This window comes from Phlebotomus argentipes, unplaced genomic scaffold (assembly GCF_947086385.1).
Source record: "Phlebotomus argentipes unplaced genomic scaffold, Phlebotomus argentipes genome assembly contig_5, whole genome shotgun sequence".
In the NCBI taxonomy this organism is placed as follows: Eukaryota; Metazoa; Arthropoda; class Insecta; order Diptera; family Psychodidae; genus Phlebotomus; species Phlebotomus argentipes.
In genome coordinates this window covers 10,495,531-10,520,342 of record NW_026776165.1, presented here as the reverse complement: position 1 = coordinate 10,520,342, position 24,812 = coordinate 10,495,531, and the positions used below count along the sequence as shown (strand labels likewise).

Sequence of the window (24,812 nt, the reverse complement as noted above, 5' to 3'; positions counted from 1 at the left end):
TAACAGGTGAAAAGGCGATGAATTGGAAGGAAAACAGCAGAAAACAAAGTAAATTTCCACTTTTATTTCTATGATTTACCCAACAACTTGTGGCATCTTCTTACTCAAGATGATGATAAGCCTAGTCTGACAACTACAACTAGAATTAAGACACTAATAAACCCTAAACCCACTCTCTGTCCGTTATAGAATACATTTTCAAAAGAGCCACACTTTTTCGCCCTCTGCGTGACTCGGCGCATTCCCGCAAGAGGCCGCGCACGCCAGTCTGGTGCAATATGGTGGACTTTTTATTTTCTTCCCATCAATCAGCTGCGAAATGATGAAAAATCTCTGACCATTGACGGAATTGGCTGAGAAAAAAGCGTGCAAAGTGCCCCCCGAGGTCGCCCCCGTACCACTTGACTGCCGTGCAGGTGAGATGGCGCCCCAGAGCGGCGCCCGTGCGTGCAGCAGCAGCACAAAGGCAGCAAACAACTCTGACATAACTCTCTCTGTGTTTTGTCTGTGCCGCGCGAGTGGCGCGAGCGCCCCACAGTGGGGCTCCCGCGTCCACCCGCCGGCTGCCGAGCAGCCCCACTCTCACGCCGTTCCCTCCTCTTGACCGCAGGCCATGCTTACGTAACGCGACAGCGCGTGCGACCCTGATCGGAGGATTCTTGCGAAGGAAGTGCGCGGCCAGGAGCCCGCGGGCGTGTCAGGAAGCTCTCGTGTGGACCGGAGAAGAACAACATCCAAGCTGGAGCGCCTCCCGGAGTACCTCAAGGATACGGTGGACTGGTTTATGGGGTGAGTGTCAGTGTTCAGCCACCGCCAGAAGCCCCAAAAGCGCTCAGTTCTCGCTGTGCGCTCGCCGCGGAAGCACGCGGAATATGTTCAATTACCTCCTCAATCGGCCCGCAGTGCTGCTCACGCGGGCCTCAGGGCGCTACTCCGCCATCTCCGGGGCACCCCAGGGTGCTCCCGAGGACACAGTCACGTGCTTCTGCAGGTAAAGACGCGCGGAATTGACTGCGTGCAAATCGAATTAGTCCAATTTGATCGACACATTCCAGAGGCTGTGCGAGATTTTTGCTCTATTGGCGCGATCTGGGCGGGATTGGGAGTCTCTTCGGGGTGCTGCGATAGTCTGTGAGTCTCAGAATTGGTGGAATTAGTCGAATAGCTGGGAAAAGGTCTTGAAAATGCTTATTTTACGTCAAGAATTCTTTAAAATTGGGACCTTTCTTGCGAAAATTGCACACTTTTGACTTAATTAACTTCTTTAATAACAATTCAATCTCTTTATTCTGTCTCTGACGGTGTTTGTCACCTTTTGGACTCTCTTAACAGGTGTTTTAATGCATTTTGTGACCAATTTGATCAGAATTATTTCGAAAAAGATGCAAAAGAACACTAAAATTGTGTAAAGAAAGCTTCAGGGACTTCTTTAAATAATTTAAATTGCTTTTTTCGGAGATTGATCAATTTTAATCTGTCATTTAATTGCGATTTAATTTAATTTTCTATCAATTTCCATTGAATTATGAAGCTATTTTGTGTGCCGCTTATCGATTTTTACTTAAATTAGTGATGCAAATTCGTCCCTTTCCTCAGCAGTTTAATCATTTTATCGCTCATAAAATGTTTCGCGTTGATATTGCAATTTTTAAATACATTTCTATTGCAATTTAAAAGCTACATTCGTAGTTTTTGTGCTATTTGAAGCTATTTTTGTAGGGCAATTTGCACTTTTAGTTGTCAATAAAGCTTCTGTATCACTTCTGAATTCAAAATTGCATTTGAAAAGGACAATTTGGCAAATCTGTCTATTGTTCACCGTGAAACACTTCATGTGCAATAACTGGATTAAATTCTAATGCCTCACGTTTGTGGCATTTCATCTGCACTCGCTGTTTGTTAAGCGACAATGTTGTGGCTCGAGAGGCGATCAAGAGGAAGTCGAGTCACCCCTTAATTATGATATATGACACTGTCATGGTCATGTTATCCTTCGTGTGCTGGTTTTGTGGCAAGGTCACCGCAATTCTGCCAGCATCAGCACTGATCCTGTCTCTCTATTGGACTTCCTCAATCGATTGGCGCGCGCGTTGAGGAGTGAGAGATTGTTATTGTTGGCCAGAGAGAGAAATGGGTCACAAGAGGAGAAGACTTCCAAGCGCGTCTCAAGTCGGTTGACGTTATTAATTACTCAGCGAATGGGTTTAAAGTCGCGCGCTGGGCTTTTGTCTGCGCCAGAGTGCCATCTATTGTGCACGGCGTGGAAGTTGGAGGAGCGCCAGCGCTATTTTGCGCCAATATTGGCGCAGTGTTGGGGAGACTCGCGTTGAGTTAGTTGCACAGTGAACATTTTTCAGTTATATCTGAACGGTTGAGAGACTTACACATAATTTTAATTGATTTCGCTTGCTCCGCGCGAGAGTCAGTGTGTGTTGTACAGGTTTCTTGTCTTTTTTCTCTCTCCACTGTTTCTTTCTTCAAAATCCAAGGAAATCACAAGAATTAGTGAAAAGAAAAATCAGTAGTTTTTGAGAGAAGTGTGTTACGAAGATCTTTTGCCGTCTTCAATGATCAGTTGATGTGTCAAATCCTTGTGTGTGGTTTGTTTCTTCCTTTTTTTTGAAGCAAAATTCAGCGACGTGTGATTGTGAGAGAAAGGAAAAGCGCCGAATGAGTGGGAGAGTTATTAAAATTTATAATGAAATAAATAGAGAAAATGTGGCAATATTGAAAAGCAAATGAAGAGGAGATATAATCATAAAATTGCAATAAATAAAACAAGTTATATAATGCAAAATGCCGCGAAGTGTGATGTGTTAAAAAGAAGAAAAAATTGTGAAATATAACAAATCTCTTTCTTTCGTGTGTGTGTGTTTGTCTGTGATTCTGCATTTTGGGGGATTTTTCTTGAAAATATCAAAAGAAGAACAAAAAACCATATAAATTTCCTCTTAAAGATTCTCTCAAATATAGGCACAATTGTGAGTCTTTTCGAGGCTATTTTCTAATCTTTGGGGATTAATCAAGCTATTTGGCGATTGAGAGGAGGAAAAAAAATGTGTGACATAGTGAGAAATTGTATATTTTTCACGTTATTTCGTGTTATTAATAACGTAACACAAAGTATTATTGTCTCTCTCTCTCACACTCTTATTTACACTTCTTTCTTCCCTCCCCATTTCTCCGCAATTGTCATGAATAGTGTTGCACAGTTATGTAAAAGAAGAAGAAGAAAAAAAAGACTTTGTGAATCAAAGAGAAAGAGGAAGAGCGAATAGAGTACTTTCTAAGGCGAAAAAAAATGGAGAGAATATCTCTGTTTCTCTTCTGTTTTTCCGAGTTTGATGGTGTTTTTTTTTTGAAGTGAACGGGAAATAGCTGAAAATATAGCTTGAAATGAATTTTCCTCATATCGACGGGTGCCTCGAAAACTATAAAAAGTCAAAATTGCCATTTTTCAGCAAAGCGAATTCAAAATTTTGCATTAAAACAGCTGCGAAATTTGCCAAATTTACTTCAAAATACTCAAAATGCCTTCAAATCATTCGTTAAAGTGAAAATATTGCTCCTGTATTTTTTATTTTGTAAATGTTTTATTGGTATTTATTGAAATTTTTCACTAAAATGTGGCAAAATTAATAGAAAATCTGAAAATATTACTTTTCAAAGTCGATTTTTAATGGTTTTTGCGTTGATTTTATACAAAAAAAAATCAACTTTTTATACTTGACTTGAACTTTTTCTTAATGTTTTCAAGTGAAAAAAATTTAAAAGATATGAGAAATATTCATTTAAAGTCCAAAAAAAAAACATTTTAGGATAATTCTGAAAATCTACAAATATTTTCTAAAAAGACGTTTTATGTATTTGACTGCAATTTTTGAGACATTTTTCTTTGGGAAAATTCTTCAGCGTAAACAATGAAAATTCGACTTTTCATTCGCAAAACATGACAATTTTTTTCCATTTGTGCTTTTTAGATAAATAAGATTTTTTTCTATTGTCTCATAAGATACAAATCTTAATATTCTTGTACAGAAAGAACAAATAAAAGACTTTTCAAAAATACATAAGACGAAAACTATGATAAATCGACTTTTCATAGTTTTCCATTCACCCGTCGATATGAAGAATCGAAAAATTAAAAACTTTTCTTTCGTCCTCACAAAATGAAATTAGAGCAATTTTGGTGATAAACTTTCTGTCATATTTGTCCGAATTTTCTCTCTGAAAATCATCTGTATCTCAAAAATAGACGATTTGTTCTATAGATATTTTTCCTTGGTGGATGAAAAGTGTGCAAAAAGAGAGTGTTTTGAGTAAAAAATACCGGGAATGAGGAGAAGAAGTAAACTTGTGGAGGATGTGAACATGATGTTTGCAAGATTATTTCTTACATATTTTTTTTTCTCCTTCTTTCCCCCTCTTAAAGACATCTGAATTGATTTTAGCGATGAAAAAGCAGTGAATCTGGGAAAAGATAGATTGTAGGTTGAATGTAAATATCCGGCTTGGATGAGTTTTCATTTGAGTAAAATGAAAATTGACACCGGAGAAGAAGATGAATTGAATTTATTGCGGATTGAGGGAGTTTTTATAGAGTTCTCAAAGTTTCAACGATGATTCCAATAATTATAACTTCTAATGTAGTTTGGAAAATATCGTAGCCAATTAAATATGGTAAATATTAAAATAATCCCATTTCTAAGCGTTCAATTTACCTTTTCCAACCGCGTTTTGAGCTGAAAATGGTTTAATTTGAAGGGCAGCAGAGCTTAATTAGTTATTTATAGTAATATGAGTCGTTGCAACTTTGTTTTCATAACATTCTAAATAGACTCTCAAAGTTATGAATTCATGATTGAGATTCATAACATTTAAGACGGTGGATTTATTTACTCTCTGCGACACCTGAAATGTTTCAAACTTTGGCGCCTGAAAAGTTAATTCATATATTTTATCGCGTGAAGGCAGGAAAAGCCGGAAAACTCACGTGTAAACCGAGAAAATAGGCAATAATGATGTTTTTAAGTTGATTAGCACAGATTGATTACATTTATCGGGTCATTTACTGCACGTGATTGAAGTTATGTCCTTTTCGGACATCCTTCGAGCCTTGTCAAAGAAATAAAGCATTTGCAAATACATAAAAAGCTATGTTATGATTTTATTGTTCATGCGTAAATGTTGTGACACACATGAAAATGCAGCTGTGCTGAAATGTCACAGAAAAAGACATCTTTCTGGTCATTTTAGTGAGCAAAATACTTCAAGCATTGAGTCTTAAACACCCTGAATGTCAGGGACAGTCGCAGATGTCAAATTCGTAGCTTTTACGAATTAATGTATGAAATCTGTAAAGTTGCAACGACTCCTTAACCTACTTTAGTGGGTAAATTCGGGCTTTTAATCACTAATAAGGCATTTCCAGTTAAATTGTGAAAATTTCATTCGCTTGTTGGACACTTTTAGTGGTTTTCTTCACTCTTGTTGTCCTGTCATCGAATGTGAGTTCTTGGACACGATTTGCTCCGGAACTTCTTGTGTTCTGCATCCTAATTTTTCATTGATAAATCGCTTGGATCGCTTCCTGGCTTCGGTCTAGTCTTTTCTCCTGTTGGTAAATCTTGTGTCTGCCAAGAGGCGCATTAGCTGCTCTATATATAGGTTCTTTTTATTTATTACACAGCGAAGAGCCCCTCCTTTTAATTTAATATAATGCACTCTTCATAGTGTGTAATTCCTGACTTGATGGAGCCTCACATTTTTTCATCATTCGGCTGTTTTTTTTTTGCTCTCTTGCCACACCGCGAACGACTCTCCTGGTATAATATTAATTCGCGGTCTGATTGTGCTAATAAAGCACTTTGCTGGGTGTTTATTTCTTCACCCAACTAGAATTGGAACTATTGTGAATGAGCGAGAGGAGAGTTTTGAGGGCTCTTATATCATTCATGCACTCGCGAATGTGAGACGATGATGTGAGTGAGTGAATGAAATTGAGGTTCTCTTTTGGGTGAAAAGAGTATGTTTTAATATACTTTTGAGGGGGTAAATTAGTAAAAACTTTTTATATAGCCCCAACAAATATCGTCATTGGGTTTATTATGTGTGTGCGCTCTGGCTCTCAAGTCATGTACTGTACACACTTTGGCTGACCTTATTTCACCATTTGTGACTTTTCAGTTCTTATTCTCGCTCTCTTTCTCTGGCTCTTGTACTCACTTAAGCTCTGGGGCTCTCGCCAAGTGTGTGTGTGTGTGTGTTTGTGTGTGTGATGGAGGAAATATAAGAAATTCATATTGGACAACCAGCTGATCCGCGAGCGACTCGACTTCCCTCCTCGCACAAACGGCTGTTTGTGGTTTTAATTCTCAATTAATGCCTCACGTTCAATATTCTCTCACTCTGCCCATACATTCGTCCCACCAATGCGCTATATACGCTACAAATTGCCGGTTCTGTTACCAACCAGCGGCTCTCTCATTCCCTCAACTTCACGATCCAACGATATGCCAATGAATAATTCACCTTTTCCCAGGCCAGTCGGCGATGGTTGGAAGGAAAATCTCTCACTCACTCGCCAATTCTCTGTCTAACACAGAAAACTCTGTGTCTCAAAGTATTATTGAGCAACTATCTAATGTTTATCATGTTGGGTCGCATTGGCGAAATTCACTTGAAGAAAAAAAAGGAATCTTTCGCGTGATGGCACGATGGTCAAATTTATCATCACGTCATAAAACTTATTTTTATCATCTCAGCGACAGAGCAATAGATTAAATGAAATTTCATATTGACGGTTGAATTGAAAACTATGAAAAGACGATTTATTATCATTTTCGTCTTATGTATTTTTGAAAAGCTTTTAATTTCTTCTTCCTGTGCAAAAATTTTGAAGTTTGTATCTTATAACACAATAGCAAAAAATCTTATTTATTTATAAAGCACAAATTTACCAGTGAAAAATCGAATATTCATTGTTTTACCATGGAAAATGTCTCAAAAATTTCAGTATAACGCATAAAATATCTTTTCAGAAAAAAATGTTAAGACTTTCAGAATTATCCTAAATTGTTTTTTAGACTTTGAATTGCTATTTCTCATATCTTTTAAATTTTTACACTTGAAAACTTTAAGGAGACGTTCAAGAAGAGCATTAAAAGTTGATTTTTTAGAACTAGTTTCGATAAAATCGACTTTAGAAAGTAATATTTTCTGATTTTCTATTAATTTTCACATATTTTAGTCAAAAATTTCAATAAATAACAATAAAATCAACGAAAATGTTTACAAAATAATTAATGCAGAGCAATTTTTGCACTTTAACGGATGATTTGAAGGCATTTTGAGGTGAATTTGGTAAAATTCTCATCCTTATTAATTAAAAATGGCTATTGTGCCTTTTCATAGTTTTCGAGGCACCCGTCGATATAGAAAATAGAAATATTTTTCCATGGAATGTCAGTTGAGGGTCGCGCTTTTCCTCCGTCAAGCGCACTTCTGTTTTCTTTCTCCGTATTTTGTTATATTAGGCGCCAATGATGAAGAGTAGAAAGAAAAAAGAACGCACAACAGGAAATAATAATTTTTCACCTTTCAATTGCTCAACCATGAATAAGAATGCCATATATTTTGATTCACGAAAACTTAATTCATGAATTTATGTGTTGATTGTGTTGATGTTGTATTTTTTTCAGTGGAAAAGGCTTGGCTTTTGCCAACAATGTTTTATCTCTTTTGGCATTTGCATATAAAACACTCGAGATGGGAAATTCTTTCCTTCTCTCAAAACAACAATTGATTCATAATCACTCTCACTCTATTGATTTACACACACACAAACACGAGCACATTTTATCTAGGGTTGGGTATCAAGGGGAATTTTATGCATGAAACTAGAGAACTTCCTCACAACATTAACAATATAGTATGCATAATTTCAATGTGAAGGCGAGAAAAACGATGAGAAGATTTGATTGATTACATTGCATATTTTTATTTTCGCTGGCAAATTAATGAAAACCATATAGGAAAAAAAAGTATGTGCGTCTTAAATTGCTGTGTGTGTGTTTCGTGACATTCAATGGTTCTTTTTACGGTTGTTATTGCTGAAGTCTTTTAATTTGACTAATTAAGAAATTATCTTGCCACCACATTTTGCTGTGTCTTGCTTCTGTAAATCACGAGAAGGCTAAACACACATGTGGCAAAAATTGGATGGAGACAATTTTTCTTCGCCTTATTTTTAATCATATTTTCATGGTGGGTCAAAATCATGTTAGACAACAATTATAGTCCATTAAGTTTTGGGAGCGAATTAATTCAGCATGAGATTTGCAAAGTCTTGAATTGTTGTGGCATTGCATTTTTTTTATTCTGTGTAGAAATTCTGAATTCACACTTAATACCAGAATGTCATGGGATTGTCCCAAGGAATACCCTAGGAAATTCCATCGAATATAAACATTGAATCATTTTTTTTATTTATTTCAAAATACGCTCGAAAAAATGAGAAACAGAAGCACGAGGAAGGCAGAGTAAAGACTGTGCAAGCAAGAGAGCGGGATAAACGATCAAAGTAGAACGCGTTTTATACACATTTTAGTTGGAATTCATGATTCCAGTGATCCAGTTAACGAGTTCTGGAATATATGCAAAACTTTGGGCTGAGCCATCGCATTCTCCGGCATAAATGAAAGAAACAGTCCCTATGACGGTAGTTTCTCCTGATTCGACGACGGCTAAAGCTCCGCCGGAATCGTAGTTGCAAATGGTACTCTTGGGTGGAGTTAAATCCTCTGCACAGATTGCTTTAGTCTCTATGACAGTACTGTATTCAGCTTCACAAGCAGCTCTTGTTATCACTGTCAATTGTATGAAGTTCATCCTATTCGATGGTGAGGCTGTCATGGAATTGACGGTCACTCCAAATCCCGCAACTGTGGCTGTCCATCCTGCGTATTTATCTCGATCTGTTGAGTAGCTTGGTAACTTGATAGCTTTGACGTATGCTGTTCCGAGATCGAAGGGTTTCGTCTTGAGGAGAGCTATATCGCTGTCTCTGGTGGATGAATCGTAGTCCGGATGAACGAAAATATTCTGTATTGGCACAGAAGTTTTCTGACGAGCTTGATTTGCTATCACAGAACCAGCTTCTACGTAAACGTAAACGACAACGTAAGGCAAGGGATTCTAGAAGGAGATAAATCATCAGTTTGATTACTTCTTAGTGAAGCAAGTTTCACTTACTGGATCTCTGGTTATACAATGCGCAGCTGTTAGAGTCCACTCTTCGTTGATGATGGCTCCGCCGCACCAGCCAATGAGCAGGAAACTACTCACAAGGAATCCATATACAGTCAGGCGAACTTGATAGGGAAATTGAGTGTCAACTGCTGGCTGTCCTCCGATAATTCTAGTCTGAGAGTTAGGTTCAGCACTCAAGGTTTCTGTCAAAGAACCTGACAGGACAACCAAAAGACTAGTTGCTAATATGAAGAAATATAAGATCTTCATTGTGTCGAAAGAATACATAAACTGCCTTCAACAGTGTCTGCACTCTTGCTTTTATACTTTGTCTTATGATATGGAAAAGGAAGCCATAATTTTGGGAGGTGAAGGATAAATTCTGGTTCTAGATAGTCAAAATGTTTGTGCTATTTGCATTTTGATTTATTTCAATGAACTCAAATGGCTGTCGCCATTGGTGTGTGTGGTTTAACGACCTGCGGAATGCTTAGCCACTTGTGATTCCCGTCACCGTTGTGATCCAGGGCATGACACGAGCCACGATAGTCCAGCCTTGAGGAGAACCGTCACAGCTTCCACCAAAATTGGATCCTGTGAAGGATTGAACGCCAATGAGCTGTAGGCGAGGGGCGTCCTTGATGTGCAACGGGCCGCCGTTGTCGTAAGAGCAGACAGAACCAATGGGATCAGTCATGTCCACGGCGCACATGGCTGACGAGGGAATGGAGGCGCCCAGATCATTTGCGCAGACGGCTCTGTCAATCACTTGCTCCTCTATCTTGTAAAGTATAGAACTTGGCGCCCCAATTTCGGTGTCTGTGGTAGGACCCCAGCCAGAAGCGATAACAATTTGTCCGTTGTATTGGTTGATGTTAGGATTATAGGGCGGCAGCTCGATGGGCCTGATGAAGGGATTGATAAAGTTCCATGCGCCGGTTCTTATGAGGGCTATGTCCTCACCGAGACCTGGCGAATTGTAGTTTGGATGGAAGACAAAGTCTACGAGTAAAACCAGCTGCGACTGAAGACCATCGGCCTGGTCAAGGGAAGCGGCGATTACCAAGTAAGGCAAAGGTTCCTGCAAGAGAATGAGTGTTAGGTTGATGCTTTGTAAGAGTGCAGGCCAACTTACAGGTTGTCTTGCGAGGCAGTGTGCAGCTGTGATGACCCAATTTGTTCCTATAATGCTCCCGGAACACGAACCAAGAATGAGAATAGCACTCAAAACCAGTCCAAGCATGGTTATTTTAACTTGATAGGGGAATTCATTGAAAAATGCTGCTGTTCCATGGATGACCCTTGGCTGAATCTGATGGTTGGTTTGGTTGATTTTGTTGTTCTTCAATGCTTCTTTGAACTTCATCAGCATTTCGGGTGAATCGAGATTGGCTGGAATCTCAGGATTTTCAGATTCCACCGGAATTCCGAGACATGGCGCCAAGGCGACAGCAAACACAAGACAAAGAAGAAACTTCATGTTGTCACTGGGTAGTTTTTCACTGATTCCTTCAGGGTTTCTGCTCTTCTTTTATACCCATTTTTTCTTTAAATTTGCTTTATCAGAGGAAGACATAACTTTTAAGACAAGATAGGGAAATTAATAAAAGTATTGTAAACAAATTTGTTACGATAAAGAGCGCGGTTTGAGATTGAAACTATTCGGAAGTCATAACTTGCAGTTGAAGTGGATAAAATGTCTAAAAAAGGAACAAGTAAACAAGTTAATAATTTATTTTCATATCTCAATGCTCTATGTACGAATATTTTATAGAAAATAACACTCACTCAAGGGTTAACATGTAAATTTTTCTCACAGTGAATTCTTTTCACTTTGAACTCCTATCAATATTTTCTCTTTTCACTGGAGAAAATTTGTATGAATTTCACTTGGTGAGACAATTTTTTTGTGAAAGATCGACGTCAATTTTCCAAGTGAACTCGAGAAACAATAGTGTGACTTTTTTCCATCAATTTTCCCCGGTTAATGTTATTCACAACTATTGCAATGCAGCTGAAATGCAATTCAGGCGTTTAATCTCACCATTTGTTGAAAAATATTCACAATACTGGAGAGAATTATATATTTTTTCACTCAATAAACAAGGATATAAACTGAGAATGGCACATTTTGCACCCAAACTATAACATAAGCTCGATGTTTATTTATGTACAAGCACTCGTATATCTGCCATGAGAGCTCGTTAAAAGTTGTGTTTGCATAATGTAAAGCATTATAATCGTATTACATGTCGAATTATTATGTTTCTGAACTACTTCTGTAAGCCAACAGTTGAGTTAAAAACTTCAGAATATCATATTTACAGTTGGGTAAAGTTTTTGCCTATCAATAACTTATCAGTAATCACTTTAATCGCTTTATCAACTCTCATTTGGGAGTGTTTTCCATGACGCAGAGCAGCTTTTGCGCCAATTTTTGAGCTCATTTTGCTATTGACGTCAGAAATATGTTTAAAGATTCTCAATATGTCAAAGAACAGAAATACATTGAATGAATTCAAATAATCTCATCACTCTAAACAGTCTAAATTTTGAGTTAGTTTTGTTGCCACAGCGTCAGTTAAAAGCTAACATCATGTCAGTTTTTTAACACTTGAAGTACAGAAGTCCTGAAAAATTGATAATAATATTATTCAGCTTCAAAAATCAAGCTAGACTTTGTTGAAAAGAATTTTTAAATAAACATTAGCAAGAAATTTTGCAATTTGTGACTAACATTAATCCGGTTCGAAGAACCAAACTGAGTTCTCAACAATGATTCTATGTGACGAACACAAGTTTAAATTCAATAGAATTTCTACCAGTGAACTTAATAATATGGAGAGCAATTGAAATCCTCATAGTTTGCATCTCTCTTGACAGTTTTAATAGGTAATAGTTTCGAGAACAGTTTCAATCAAGAGCACAAGCTGTTCTCAAGGTGACTAAATTCCCCGTGGGAAGACAAATGGCAAGTGCGATTTGGCATTGAAATTGTGCCCAAGAGTTGTGCCAGAAAGTGCAGAGTTCACACTAATATTGGGCGAAAAGGCTTACCTGCCGCCACGGGGGATGAAGTCACCCCTCTCTCGTGCTTTTGGGGATTAATGGGGCGAGAGACCACTGCAGTGCCTCCCAAACTATGCTTTATCTCCACTGTGATGTGGCTAAATGGCTCCAATGAATCAATTTTGACTCGGTTGGTCATATATAGAGCCCAGAGAGAGAGAGAGAGAGAGAGTGAGTGAAAAGGTGGCTCGAAAGTGTGATGAAAGGCGCACAATAATTCTGACTGCATAAAAGTGGTGCAATATGAATATTATGTGTGCGGTTTTCATTTCATATGATGAATATATGTTGAAATGTGTTACAAGGTCAATAAATGGGAGACAAAGTACAATGAGGCAATTTTTCCATCAAGAATTGATGAGAACATTGAGGAGAATTTTGCTAGTTGTGAAGCAAAATTGAGGATGATTTTATTGATTTCACTAGAGCGGAAATTTCCTGCTGTTCCTTTCATCTGTTGCTCCATTTCTCCACTCTCGGGTCTGCCTTGTTAGTGTTATTTTTAAAAATAGTGCGTTGGGGAATTGCGAAAACGTCGCTTAGGAAAACTCACATGTTAGCAAGTCACTCTGGGCATTATTGTTGAAGCTTTGATATCCGCCTCGTTGTGTGTCTTTCAATATATAGATTTTTCCTGTGTGGGCCGCAATGATATGATATTTATATTTCCTCCATATGAAAAACAGCTGTTGCACTTTTTTCCGAAAAAAAATAAAATAATGAAAACAGTCAGAGAATTCCTCTGATGGTCGCATATATATTGATTTAACACAGGGTGTGCTATTCTCAGATATTGGCAGATTTTGTCATTGTGAAATGCCTGACATTCGAACAGTCATATAGGTTCAAATAGCATTGTTTGCCTTGATGGCTTGGATGGAAAAGCAATGGTGAAAGACGGAAATTTCGATTGTTTTGACTGTCAGCGAGTTAAGTAGGTTTCTTCGGTATAAATTGGAGGCTGATTGAACAGTTAGTCTCTGCACAAGTACATTGTTTATTTTCATACACTCATCTGATCTCATCCAGTGGCGATAAAATACACATTTCATGGTGTATTTGTGGATTAAATTACATGTAGACTTAGCTGGGAAGTGAATCACTTTGTTATAAACGCTATGAGAAGTGAGAAAGAGAGATTAGCGATATTGTCATATGACAATCCATGAGAGTCTCATAAGATAGTCGCATATGGTCACAAAACATTTACCTATCGAATTATTGTCGTTGAACAAGATGTTTTTAATTTATAACATCCTTAACTTGTTTGATAAATCATAGAGAGCTTGATGGACAATGCGTACGACATTCTGATGGACAATTGAAAGAAAGTCGTATGATATACTTATACATTATTTTATATTAAATAAGATTTAATTTTTTTCTTCTTCTGTCCGTTAAATTTTATACCTGTGAGATGTGGTGTAATTTAATTTAATCTTTTACTGACTTCAACACCACACTTCATGATTGTTGCTTAATTGATCTGCGAAATGAGAGAACTTTCTTAACTGTAGTTAGTCGGTTTGCTCGGTAAATTTCCGCCTGTCTCAATTGAGGAATGAGGAAAAAAACCAACATCATACCAAAACATGATTTCATGAAATGTTGGCTGATATGCTAAATTTTTAATTACATTCCACCACTTATCTAATGGTCGAGAGTGTAAATTTGATATGTCACACTTGATTACCGGCGTGGCTGTTTTTTTTTTCTGTGTGCTATTGGTGAGTTTCCCCGGATGATTTTCCATGGATGGGGAGGAAAAAATGAAGGTGTTTTCCATCAACTTCCCAACCTTTCTTTGAGTTGATGGTATGATTTTGTAAACATGAGAGGAGAGTGAGGTTTTTTCTCTCTCTCTGTGTGAAATCGATAGGAAAGAAGTTGTCTATGTTTGACGATGTATTTCAGCATTTATAAGTGTATAAATTATGGTGTATAAAAGCACGATAGTCGCTGTAGTAATACAAATCGTGCTGTGTCGCTATTATCTAATCACATGGCGCGATTTTTTTTCTTCAATTTCTTTTGAATTATGATCAAGCTCGCTGCAAAAAAAAAATCACATACAAAATTGTGACTCAACATGAATTGTACACAAAACGCATGGCGTTTTGCGAAGTGAGAAAGGCTGTGAAGAAAAAAAAAAAGCGCGAAAATGACATGAGAGAGAGACAAATTAACACATGAATCTCTCACAGCCACTAAATATTATTATAAATATTGGTAGGCAAATAGGTGGTGCGCCAGAGGTGGGGGTTACGTCGAGGTGACGTCAATTATGGTATGATCGCACTCGTGAGCTTAATGGAAAGGGGGGAAAATTAATTTTGACGAGTGGGCAGAACGAGACAGAGACTCGCCGTGTGTGTGTGTGTGTGTGAATGATATTTTCGCCCAGAGACTCCAACATTTTGTTCATTATCACCTAGTCTATGGACAGATCGTTGAGTAAAGTGTGCGCGTGCTTGAGATCGATTTCGAACAACTCGCAGTTATTAATAATTAATAAGTGTGGTGAAGCATTTATCGATAAATTTTGATCATTCTAAGCATAAATTCACGTGGAATATAAGAAAAAAATAAGAGAGAATTTATCTGATGAATTTACATCTTAAGGACAGCAAAAATTCAACTCTGTGACATTTTCAGCTGTTTCTCTTTGCCGTGGTGTTGTACAAAAGGCACGATTTATCTCCTATATTTGCACAGAAAACGTCTCTATTTCATCATCAAGTATCTCCAGAAGTTGAATGGAATGGAAAATAAAGAGGGGCAAATGAGTGTGTAAGAGAGATGCGATTGAGGTGTGCGATAAGAAGAGGTGAATACGATAGGATGGGATGATAAGGCGAAAAGGAAAAGAAAGAAAGAGATTGATGAAACACACGGAAGAAGGAGACTAATTACAAGTTTAATTTTTTTTTCCCCACTGCAGTGTTGTGATAAACATATATGTGCCTTCGCGTTATCAGTGGATGATGAGAGGGTGTGTGTGCGCGATAAGGGTGAGAGATAGAGAGGAGAATGGCAGGAAAGAGCTAAAAGTGGACTGTTGAAGTTGTTACCAAAGTGAACGCACGAATTTTCCGCGGAGGGACAAAGAATTTCCTCCTGGAGACTTTTTCTTGACCAATAATTATTGTGAAGTTTCTGTGTACCTTAGCAAGAGTCCAAAATATACAAAGAGCAACTGAGAGAAAGAGGAGTGAATTGTGTGGAGGAAATTCGTATGCCAAATGAAGTGAATTTACGGACAAGAGAGACACACAAAGGAGTGGATCAACAAGTACTTTTGGTGTGACACACAGAGTCACACTGTATATTGAGAGGACAGAAGAAATTACCATAAGAGCCAAAGCGCGGCAGCGCGCGTCTCTCGTTCCAAATTTAAATGTTGCGATCTCCAGCTCACATAGTGGGTCACGGTCCATCAGCAGGTGGAGGTGGGATTGTGGGCATTCATTCACATCCATCGCCACAGACGCACGCCAGAACATCGCTGTTCGACTCCTGCCACCGGAAGATCCGTCTGATCGGCAATGGACCGGTAGCGTTTCTCGGTGGGCTCGTTGCGTAAGTATGATACTCTTCTAAGCCAACAATGGGGGCTCTCCTGATGATATGCGCGGTGTTTGCTCGCTGGGATGCTCGGACGATCGCCCGCATAGGTTGCGAAAGAGGCGCAAAAAAGTAATGATTTATGGACGATGAAGTGTGATTGGGAGTGATTTGATCTTTTGAAATATTAGTGTTAAAGATCATGTAATTCTGCGCTCTTGGATGGCGACATAAAAATGTGAGGTTAGCCAGAGAGAGAGAGAGACAGAGAGGGAGGATGAAAATTTAGGAGTTTCGCAAGGTTGCGAAGAAATTACAGTAGAAGTTGGTCTGGGTGTCTTGGAAGCACTTTTCTAAAATGTTGTCATACTTTATTGCTGTTAAATAATTCTTTGAAATCAATTAATTCATATCGTTTGTGGAATTTTGATTAGAGAAGAAATTCAACCATAAAGTCCACTTTTACATACAGGAATAGAACGCGAATGGCAATTCTAGTGAAGTGTATATTTCGGCTGGAACATTTAACTGCAACCATTTTTTGGGCTTTTTGAATTTTTTCGCGTTCTCACTTAAAGAATTCTTCTGTTGCAATACTGAAGTGTCGCCAGAATTCTTAGTGGGCGGAGCTTGCAAAGGGGCGTGGCGTTATTCAATTAAACTACAAGCTATTCAAGGTTTCAGTCACTTTATCTAATTATTTTGATCGTGTGAATTAACATCTCGATCAGTTCACTGTGTGGAATTCCTTAATTCCACGTCAAATATGATATATTTCAGGTAATAAAAAAAATTGATGTTTTTAATTTTAGATATTATACGACTAGTGTCTCACTTTTTTATGCTATTGCAGAGCCGAAAACTCGTGGCTCTCTCGCAATGTGTGTTATATTTTTTTCCACATATCGCGCTTGACGTGTTTCAAAGAATTTTTCCACCAAAAATCACTGGTGAGAAATTAATTTCGTCCATGTGTCGCTCCGGACGCGATGTGTTTGTGATTGATATTATGGGTTAAGGTGGGCATTTGTGGTTTGAATTTAGATTGAGAGTGCGTCAGTTGTCCTCACTCTTGGCTGTTGCACTGTTATTATACAAGAGGTGTTTCACCATTCGCGGCTGGGTATTATTTCAGCATTGCGCGTCTCGTCTGGCGCGCGGAAAGGCGCTTTGATAATAAGTGGACCAGCGATGATATGCGTCTCTTTTCACTTTCTCAATTTCATAAAATACAAAAAGAGAGCAAGCGAGAGAGAAAGAGACTTTTTGTACTCAATGGACCGAACGCGCACGGCTAGAATTGTGAAAGTGAAAGTGATTCGCTTGAGCCTCTGTGTTTTGGGATATGAGAATATCACGGTCAATTATGTTTTGGCCAAAGTGCGCCTTGCTTTCCAGTCCTCAATTCTTGCAAAGACACAGAGAGAGAGAGAGAGAGAGAGATAAAGCGCGCTTAATGAGTCATGCATCGTCATTATGAATATCATATTGTGCGATGTGGGGTTGTCGAAAAAGGTCTAACTGTTTTGTTTTTCAGGAAAGCTAACAGAGTGTTGTTTATCGGTTTTCATACACTAATAATTTATTTGTTTGCTGCATTAGTTATAGCCCCAAGGTCTTGTCATAAAGTCACCGCTGACATGACGCACTCGCGAGCGGGATGAAAAGTAAATTTCCTCAATTACCATCCAATTTCTTGTGCACTTCCCTTTGCACTCTGCCAGAGAAAAAGCACTCAGCAAAGGAGGGAGTGCGGGGTGGCTTTGAAAGGGGTTGCAGAAGAAGTGACCTTATTTAAAGTGTCAGTCTTGCGAAGAATCTCTCTTCCCAGTCCAAGGTGGTTTTGGTGGAAATCAAAAGAATAGAATCTCATAATAGATTATGGGAAGAAGAGAGTTTTGCAATACGGTAAAATTGTAGCAATGGAGGTTCTCTCTCTCTCTCATCTCATGAATATTTAAAGGAAGAAAGACGTGACGAGGCAGGGAAAGAAGAAGTTGTGTTGTGGTGAAAAAAAAGAAGAAAAAGATTGCTCATGTGCTGTATTTGACCGTTATAATTGCTTCTTATTGTACTTTACTGTCTCTCATTGTCTGCACAGAGTGCAGAAGTGGATTATTCTCTTTGATTTCTCACATTTAGCACATCGGTTTGGAATTGTACAAAATAATCGTATTCACACAGCGTACAATTTCACAATATTCCTCACGTTCGTTTGGTGTGTCTTAAGGAGGTCTGTTTTTTCTCCGTGAGGCCACAAGAGAATGACTCAGAATTGAAGGCTAATCCCAAAAGGAGGCTCTCTGTCGAAAAGAGTGTCCTTTTGACAATAAATCGCATTGAGTGTCGCACAGACAATCAACTCTTTCTCTATCTTTCTCGTCTCTGTGTCTGCGTGGCGACGAGTATTTGATTGTCATGTCGTCTTGAGGCTATTTTAATTAAGATGTTATTGAGGCAAAACTGCCGTGCGCTTGTTCCTGGACTGGTGAATTGTTACAAACAACTCTCTGTTTGAGCAATGTTACATTTTTGTGCGTTGTGCACAAATATTTTGGGGCCATTATATATATATATATATGACGGGAAAAGATGGGAAAATGAGTTGTGTTGACAGCTTGACTGGCTTCCCATCAGAGCGGATAATCCCTTTTTAAACACACCTTAACAGTGGATTTTCCACATCTTCTCTTTTTCCCGACTTTAATTGCTACTGTAATTCTGCTGCATGAATTCTTCATTTTTTCTTTGAGATTACGTGGAAACAGTAATGTCAAATCAGATTGTATTTTTACATACAAGTGAATTCAGGAAAATAAATTTGTCAATTTGGAAATGATGTGTGATTTTGTCATGCAGAAATCCAATGGAATTGTCTAAAGAATATGGGAATGTCGTGTGCAAATCCACTGACGATTCTTATAGCATTTATAAAAAAAAATAGATCCAAAAAGATCTTTTTTCATTACTTTAGAATCAAAAATCCCCTTCAAAAGTATGAAAAGAAATTTGAATAACATTTTTTAAAGTGCGTTTTATCAAATTCATATAAATAATTATAAACTCTTCAATTAGCCAAAGTTCTCTTCAGTGTTTTGCTGGAGTTTTGAGTAACAATTAAAAAAACCACTCTTATTGAGTGCTGTTGACGTGGAATGAATCATTTTGGAAAAACATCACGTTTGTTTGCTTATCACTTGTCACCGGGGAGGAAAAATAATTGCCCACGTGGAAGAAGAGTCAGTGATCTCGAATGTGAGCATCTGCAGTAATGATTATTATTATGAGTTCGTCAGCAGTGGGTTTGTTGAGTGAATTGACGCGATTTATCCCCATTTAATTCTAATATTATATGTACTTATCGTTGCCACGCGTAATTACAAGGAATTACGCGTGTTTCTGATGAGAGAATTTGGTGGCTTTGTGCGTTTTGTCGTGAGACACAATGGCAATTTTGGGTGGAACTTGTGTGTGTGTGTGTGTGTGTGTGTGTGGAAATGTTTGTAACGCATTTTTCTCCCTTTCTTGTGCCATTGCAGAAAGGCCCGCCGCAAGGAGAGAGACGGTGACCAAAACGCAGGTGATACTAAGCTATATTTAGAAGAAAATGTTCTCGAAAGGAAGCTGCCGGATGCGGATTTGAAAGCAATAGTGGATCTACCGCCAGGCTTAGACTATAACGAATGGTTGGCGTCACACAGTGAGTCTCTGTTCCCATTTTTTTTTTTCACATGCCTCGAGGGTGAGAGGAAAGACAGTGGAGAATTAATGGCAATTTCTTTTCCACCTCCGCAGCATTGGCACTCTTTGAGCATGTCAACTTGGTGTACGGAACTATAAGTGAATTCTGCACGACATCCGGATGTCCAGATATGACTGGACCAGGAACAAGGTGAGTCAAAGACACTTCACAGCCTCGACATTGGGCTTTTGTCAAACATGATTTTTCGGTTGTTCACCATCGACAATGGGAATTGCCGCGGGAAGAAGAAAAAAACACACACACACACACAAAAATTGCCTGCTTTTTTTGTGTGTCTCTCTGTTTTACCTTTGAGATCATCTCTTGTCTCGCCATCTTCAGAGCCACTTTTGAGAATTTGATGTGCGCACAATATGAAAGGGAAAAGACTCCATAATGGTTTGAACAATGGAGATGATGAAGAGGCTAAAATGTGAATTACAGTCAAAATTTCTTCGGCAATTATTGGCTCAGCTGATGAGTCACCTTGTTAATTTATTGTATGGTACTTTTGGCCACTTTTTTTCCACCTCAATCTATCGTTGCTGGCAAGTTTGTGCCATTTGGACGCACGGATGGGTGAAATTTGGTGAATTCTTTTGTAATAAGTCGAGTGGAAAAAGACTCTGTGTGGCATTAGCAATTTATTTCCGTGGTTTACAAAAGGGAATTTTTCCTTAACGTTCTTTTTGTGGGAATGACTAAAGATGTTAGAATAATTTGCTGGAAATTAATTCCACACAAAGTGCTTAAGATTTGAGATTTTCATGTGAAATCCACAAAGTTTAATATGATGGTATTTTTATAAATATATATTTTCCAGCCAATGATTTGAAATTTGACAAACTATTGAGACAAAGGAAAAATCGGACTCGAATTCATTCGATTTTCGGTAGAAATTCAAGAATAATCTGGTTGAAATCCGATTAACGAAACTTTTCGTCTTGATTTTGAACGGAGAAGGATAAAATTAAGATTAGCTGAGTATTTTATCCTTTAGTTCTTAGAGGAATTCTAAGTTTCTCTGTCAATTAAAATTAAATTCAGTCTTAAAGCCAATTTATCAAAATAATAATGATTTCAAAAATTTATCAAAAGAAGAGTAGAATTGAAATTATACTGCGATGTGTGTCAAAAAGACTTCAAAATTTGTAGATTTAGGTTAATTGCAAGACCTTTTAAAGAAGATAATTTCAAGATAATGCATTTTCTTGGTTCAATAACTCATTTTTCTCAGTGTTTAATGTTTTTGCTGTATAAAAACAATATCTATTAACGTGTTTGGCAGAAAACCTCAATTAGAAATTAACTATAAATGCCTTCAAGGGAGAGGACCATCGATTTGGTCCATGTTTATTTTGTCTGGCTCGTGAAAATCGTGCAATAAGAGGCAAGATGAACCTGCCATAAAGTGGCGATTTGATGTGATTTGACCACTAATTCTGCGTCACTTGTGCTCTGTTTCTTTTCAAGAATGTACTTATGGTTCGATGAGAAGGGCAAAAAGACTCGCGCGGCAGCGCCACACTATATCGACTACGTAATGACATTCACGCAGAAGACAGTGAGCGACGAATCTATTTTCCCCACCAAATATGCCAATGAATTTCCCAGCTCCTTCGAGAGCATCGCCAGGAAGATCCTCAGGCTCCTGTTTCATGTGATTGCTCATCTGTATGCGGCGCATTTTCGCGAAATCGCACTGCTCGGCCTTCATGCGCATCTCAATCTCACGTTTGCGCATCTCACGGCGTTGCACAGGTGAGTGTTTTTGCTGTTTATTTTTTCTTTTCCTCTTGCATGGCTTCCGAGGGTGAATTTTGTGATTTAATTTTATTATTCTTTCTTGTGTTGCGCAACTCTTGCGATGCTCGCGTGGGTTCAATTGGCGCACAAACGCCAGTCGTCGGTGCATTTTAATTGATCACCGAGAGACTTGTTGATCTTGGATTAGATTTTCTTGTGATTCTTGAGTGGTTGTTGAATTGCCAAGGGGGAGATATTTGGTGATCTGTGACAGTCAAAATGTTTCACAGTGCAATTTTGGTGTCTAAACAGTCTGGAATGTAATGGAGTGTAATTATAAAGGAATCCAGGTGAATTTCCTTGGGATTTCTTCTATTTATTCTCTTAAGAAGATCACAATCTTCTGTAGAAAATATTGAAGATACAGAAGTCTAATGGAAGTGTTAAAGTTTATCTCTCCCTTGAGAATTTCCATTATGTGGAGAGAGAGAGAGAGACGACAGAGGCGAGAGAAATTGGGGCTCAGCCTATCTTTGAAAAGTGAAAGACACAATGAACAATGATTGTGTCTATTGTTAACTTTGCTGAGACCCCGAAAAATTGCCCGCAAATCTAACATAGAAAACATGTTTTTCTTTTTTTTTCTCTCCTCATGAAATTCGATGAGAAATTTTTATGTAAATTCACCTTCTATAGTTTTTTTTCTTAATTTTTCATTCAATTGGATCTGTTTTCCTTCGTGTTGTTGTTTTTTCGTGAAAACCGGAAAATATAAAGGAACAAACAGGCAAAGAGAATCAATTACAATTGTAAATTCTCGAGTAATATTATTACTGAGTCATGGACAAACAGAGAGAGCTTTTGCCATTCAATGAAGTTCTGCTGGTTGTTTGTTCACTTAATTTGCCACTGATCGAGTGATTTTTTTTTGGTGGTGTTTCTTCCATAGTTTTGTGTAGAAGTGTGACAAATATTGATTGAATTAATATTTCACTAACGTGAAGAACGGAAATAAAGAATAAAGTCTCTGTCTGTGGTGAAGCTAATTGGTTTGGCAGCACAAGACGCGCTTAGCCAATTAATGGCGATGAATCATATTGAGTTAAAGTTGACACTTTCTTGGCTTTGGCCCTTCATTTGGATTCATCAAGTGCAACAGAAGAGGTCAGATTTGTCAGAATGGGACGTAAATTAGCAGTGCGATGAAGGTTTTGTGGGAAAAATAGCAGTTTTTTTTAAGTTATGTTTAGCGAACAATCTGAGCTTGTCTGAAGAAAATCCTCCAAAACTTGAAGGACTTTGTCAGCTTCTTCATCTGATATTGTGATAAATTCATCAATTTGATATAAATTAAATGATAAAATAGAAAAGAAATACGAAAATATTTTCCAAATTTCATAGTAATTCATTTTTATTGACTCTTCATTCACCATTTTGACATTTGAGACAAATAAGGGAGAGCGGGGCAGAATTGGGAATGGAGCAAATGTGGTATAAACCTTTTTTGAATAGATAATTGTACTTAAGCTACATAAAACCTATATTTTCAATTATATAGCGCTATTAAAGTTAATGTTTTTGTTCATTTTATACGTGGAGTTCTTGGAAGAAAAGCAAATATTGAAGAGATTTAATTTTTTGTCTCTGCTAAATTACAAAACTCAATGAAAATCCTTTTTTGATAATCTATTGGCACTGAAAAAATATTCTTCACAGTTATTCATAGACTGTCTTTATCATTCCTTTGGGAAAAATTGCAGTTCGAATGTGCCCCGAAATTGTCCAAAATTGCCCCACAGTGGGGCAGTTTTGAAGCTAATAATCAAGAGAATTAAAAAGGCCAAATAGAATCTTTTTGGGGAAATGCTTCGAAAGTTAATATTAAAAGTTTCATAGTAAACTTCCTTGCTTTTCCCTATATTTAATGATTTTTAGAGTTTCTGCCAGAAAAGTGGAAAAAAAATCTCTGAATAGACCAAGAAAATCCACTTGAAACTGTAAATTTTTCACAGAATTGTACCAAATTAGGGAAAAGAATTCAAAATTTTCCACATACGGCAGTATTTGATGAATCCGACGAACCTTTTGTGTCTTGACGTCTTGACTGTCTTAACAATTTGTCAATTTCTTGCGCTAAAGCCGCTGTTTTTTTCTGCCTCCGCAGACGCTTCAACTTAATCGAATCCAAGGAGACGGAAGTGCTGCGCGATCTGGAAGTGGCGCTCCGGCTCACAGACGATTGCCTTACGCCGCAGACGCCGGCCGCGAGCCAGGCGGCGGCGGCGGACGCGCCGATGGCCGTGGAGGGTGGCGCCGAGGAGCACCAGATCGACGGCGACGCCTCGGTGCGCCCCATCGTGACGCAGCCCGAGTGCTGCACCAGCAACTTCGCGGCCTTCCACCCGGCCGCCGGCCTAGGCGCCCCGCCGCAGTCCTCGTCGCAGCACACGCCGGCCTAGGCCGCCTGCGCACCTTAAGCCAATGTTTTGACCATTGTGATGTATCCTTTGTTAGTTCTTTTTTTTTTAATTACCGCAGACGAGCGAAAGCTGTTAGTTTAGAGGCGAAGCGTGTGCAGCCAATAGCGCCCCCTTTCACCCGCTGTCGCCCTCAAATCGCCGCTCTGGCGCGCGTCAATTAACTGCGGAAAGGGTGGGAAGTGTGGGGTGGACGTCATTGAGACGTTTTCGCGGGGGAGTGAAGAAGGTGCGATTTGGGGTTTTTTATCAATAATATGAAGAATTTGCGAGTTTGAAGGCCTGCATTTGGATTGTCCCAATGATTTTCAGTGTTGTGCAGAGGAAAAGCGTGATTTGGAGAAGCTTCTTTTGGATGTTTTTCACCAGAAAACACTCATGGAAGTGATTTGAGGGTACTTTTTGTTCTCTTTGAAGCAACAAAAAAGTTTTTAGTGACCGAAAATCAGTGAAATTATTTGAATTTTCGCAAGAAATTATTATTATTAATTATTATGCTTTCAAATGATTTTTTTTCATAGAAATCTTGACTGAAATGATTTTAGTGCAGTAAATAATTTGTCAACAATTACTAAAATATTTTTATTGCACACAAAAAGATTATAAAACACAGCGTAAAAATGATAATTTCTATCTGAATTTTAAAAATGAGTTAAAGAAAGTGATTTTATTGGATTTTATCGAGGCGAAAAGAGCCTGAAAAACTGTTCAAAAAGCGATAAAATGTCCTCATTTTGCTGATTAAACTTCAATAAATGCTTCCATGAGTGTTTCTTCGGCTTTTCTCGTGCGCATCAACGTGAGAAAATGATGCGAGTTTGGGGAAAAGTCAACAGCTTCTGGTCAAATGACGCCATCCGGAATTGCTTTTGCGGCGCGCGATGAGTTCATGATGATGCAAAAGGCCGATGATGAATCACTTTGTGGCGGAGAGAATCTGCAAAAGGTCACCTTTTGGACATGAC

At 38.3% G+C, this 24,812-nt stretch overlaps 3 protein-coding genes across 9 annotated transcripts; 1 reads left to right on the top strand and 2 right to left on the bottom strand.

Moving 5' to 3' along the window:
- Positions 1–240: 240 nt before the first annotated feature.
- Positions 241–24,577, top strand: LOC132256148 (MOB kinase activator-like 2). Of its 7 annotated transcripts, XM_059752350.1 has the most exons (7): positions 241–416; positions 611–789; positions 15,260–15,897; positions 19,422–19,582; positions 19,678–19,774; positions 21,098–21,385; positions 23,535–24,577. In XM_059752350.1, the coding sequence occupies exons 3-7, from the start codon at positions 15,716–15,718 to the stop codon at positions 23,827–23,829; spliced, it is 1,023 nt and encodes a 340-aa protein (XP_059608333.1). In that variant the 5' UTR covers positions 241–416; positions 611–789; positions 15,260–15,715; the 3' UTR covers positions 23,830–24,577. The 7 variants fall into 7 exon arrangements, with proteins under 7 accessions (XP_059608333.1, XP_059608340.1, XP_059608339.1 ...); XM_059752357.1 differs by lacking the exon at positions 15,260–15,897 and having other exon boundaries at positions 242–416; XM_059752356.1 differs by lacking the exons at positions 241–416; positions 611–789 and adding an exon at positions 2,256–2,427.
- LOC132265783 (chymotrypsinogen A-like) lies at positions 8,605–9,519 on the bottom strand. The gene is made up of 2 exons (XM_059766557.1): positions 9,253–9,519; positions 8,605–9,195 (listed from the first exon to the last, which is right to left on the bottom strand). Exons 1-2 carry the CDS (start codon positions 9,517–9,519, stop codon positions 8,605–8,607), a joined length of 858 nt encoding a protein of 285 aa, XP_059622540.1.
- Positions 9,573–10,551, bottom strand: LOC132255518 (serine protease 1-like). The gene has a single exon (XM_059751591.1). It carries the CDS (start codon positions 10,490–10,492, stop codon positions 9,740–9,742), a length of 753 nt encoding a protein of 250 aa, XP_059607574.1. The 5' UTR covers positions 10,493–10,551; the 3' UTR covers positions 9,573–9,739.
- Positions 24,578–24,812: the final 235 nt, after the last annotated feature.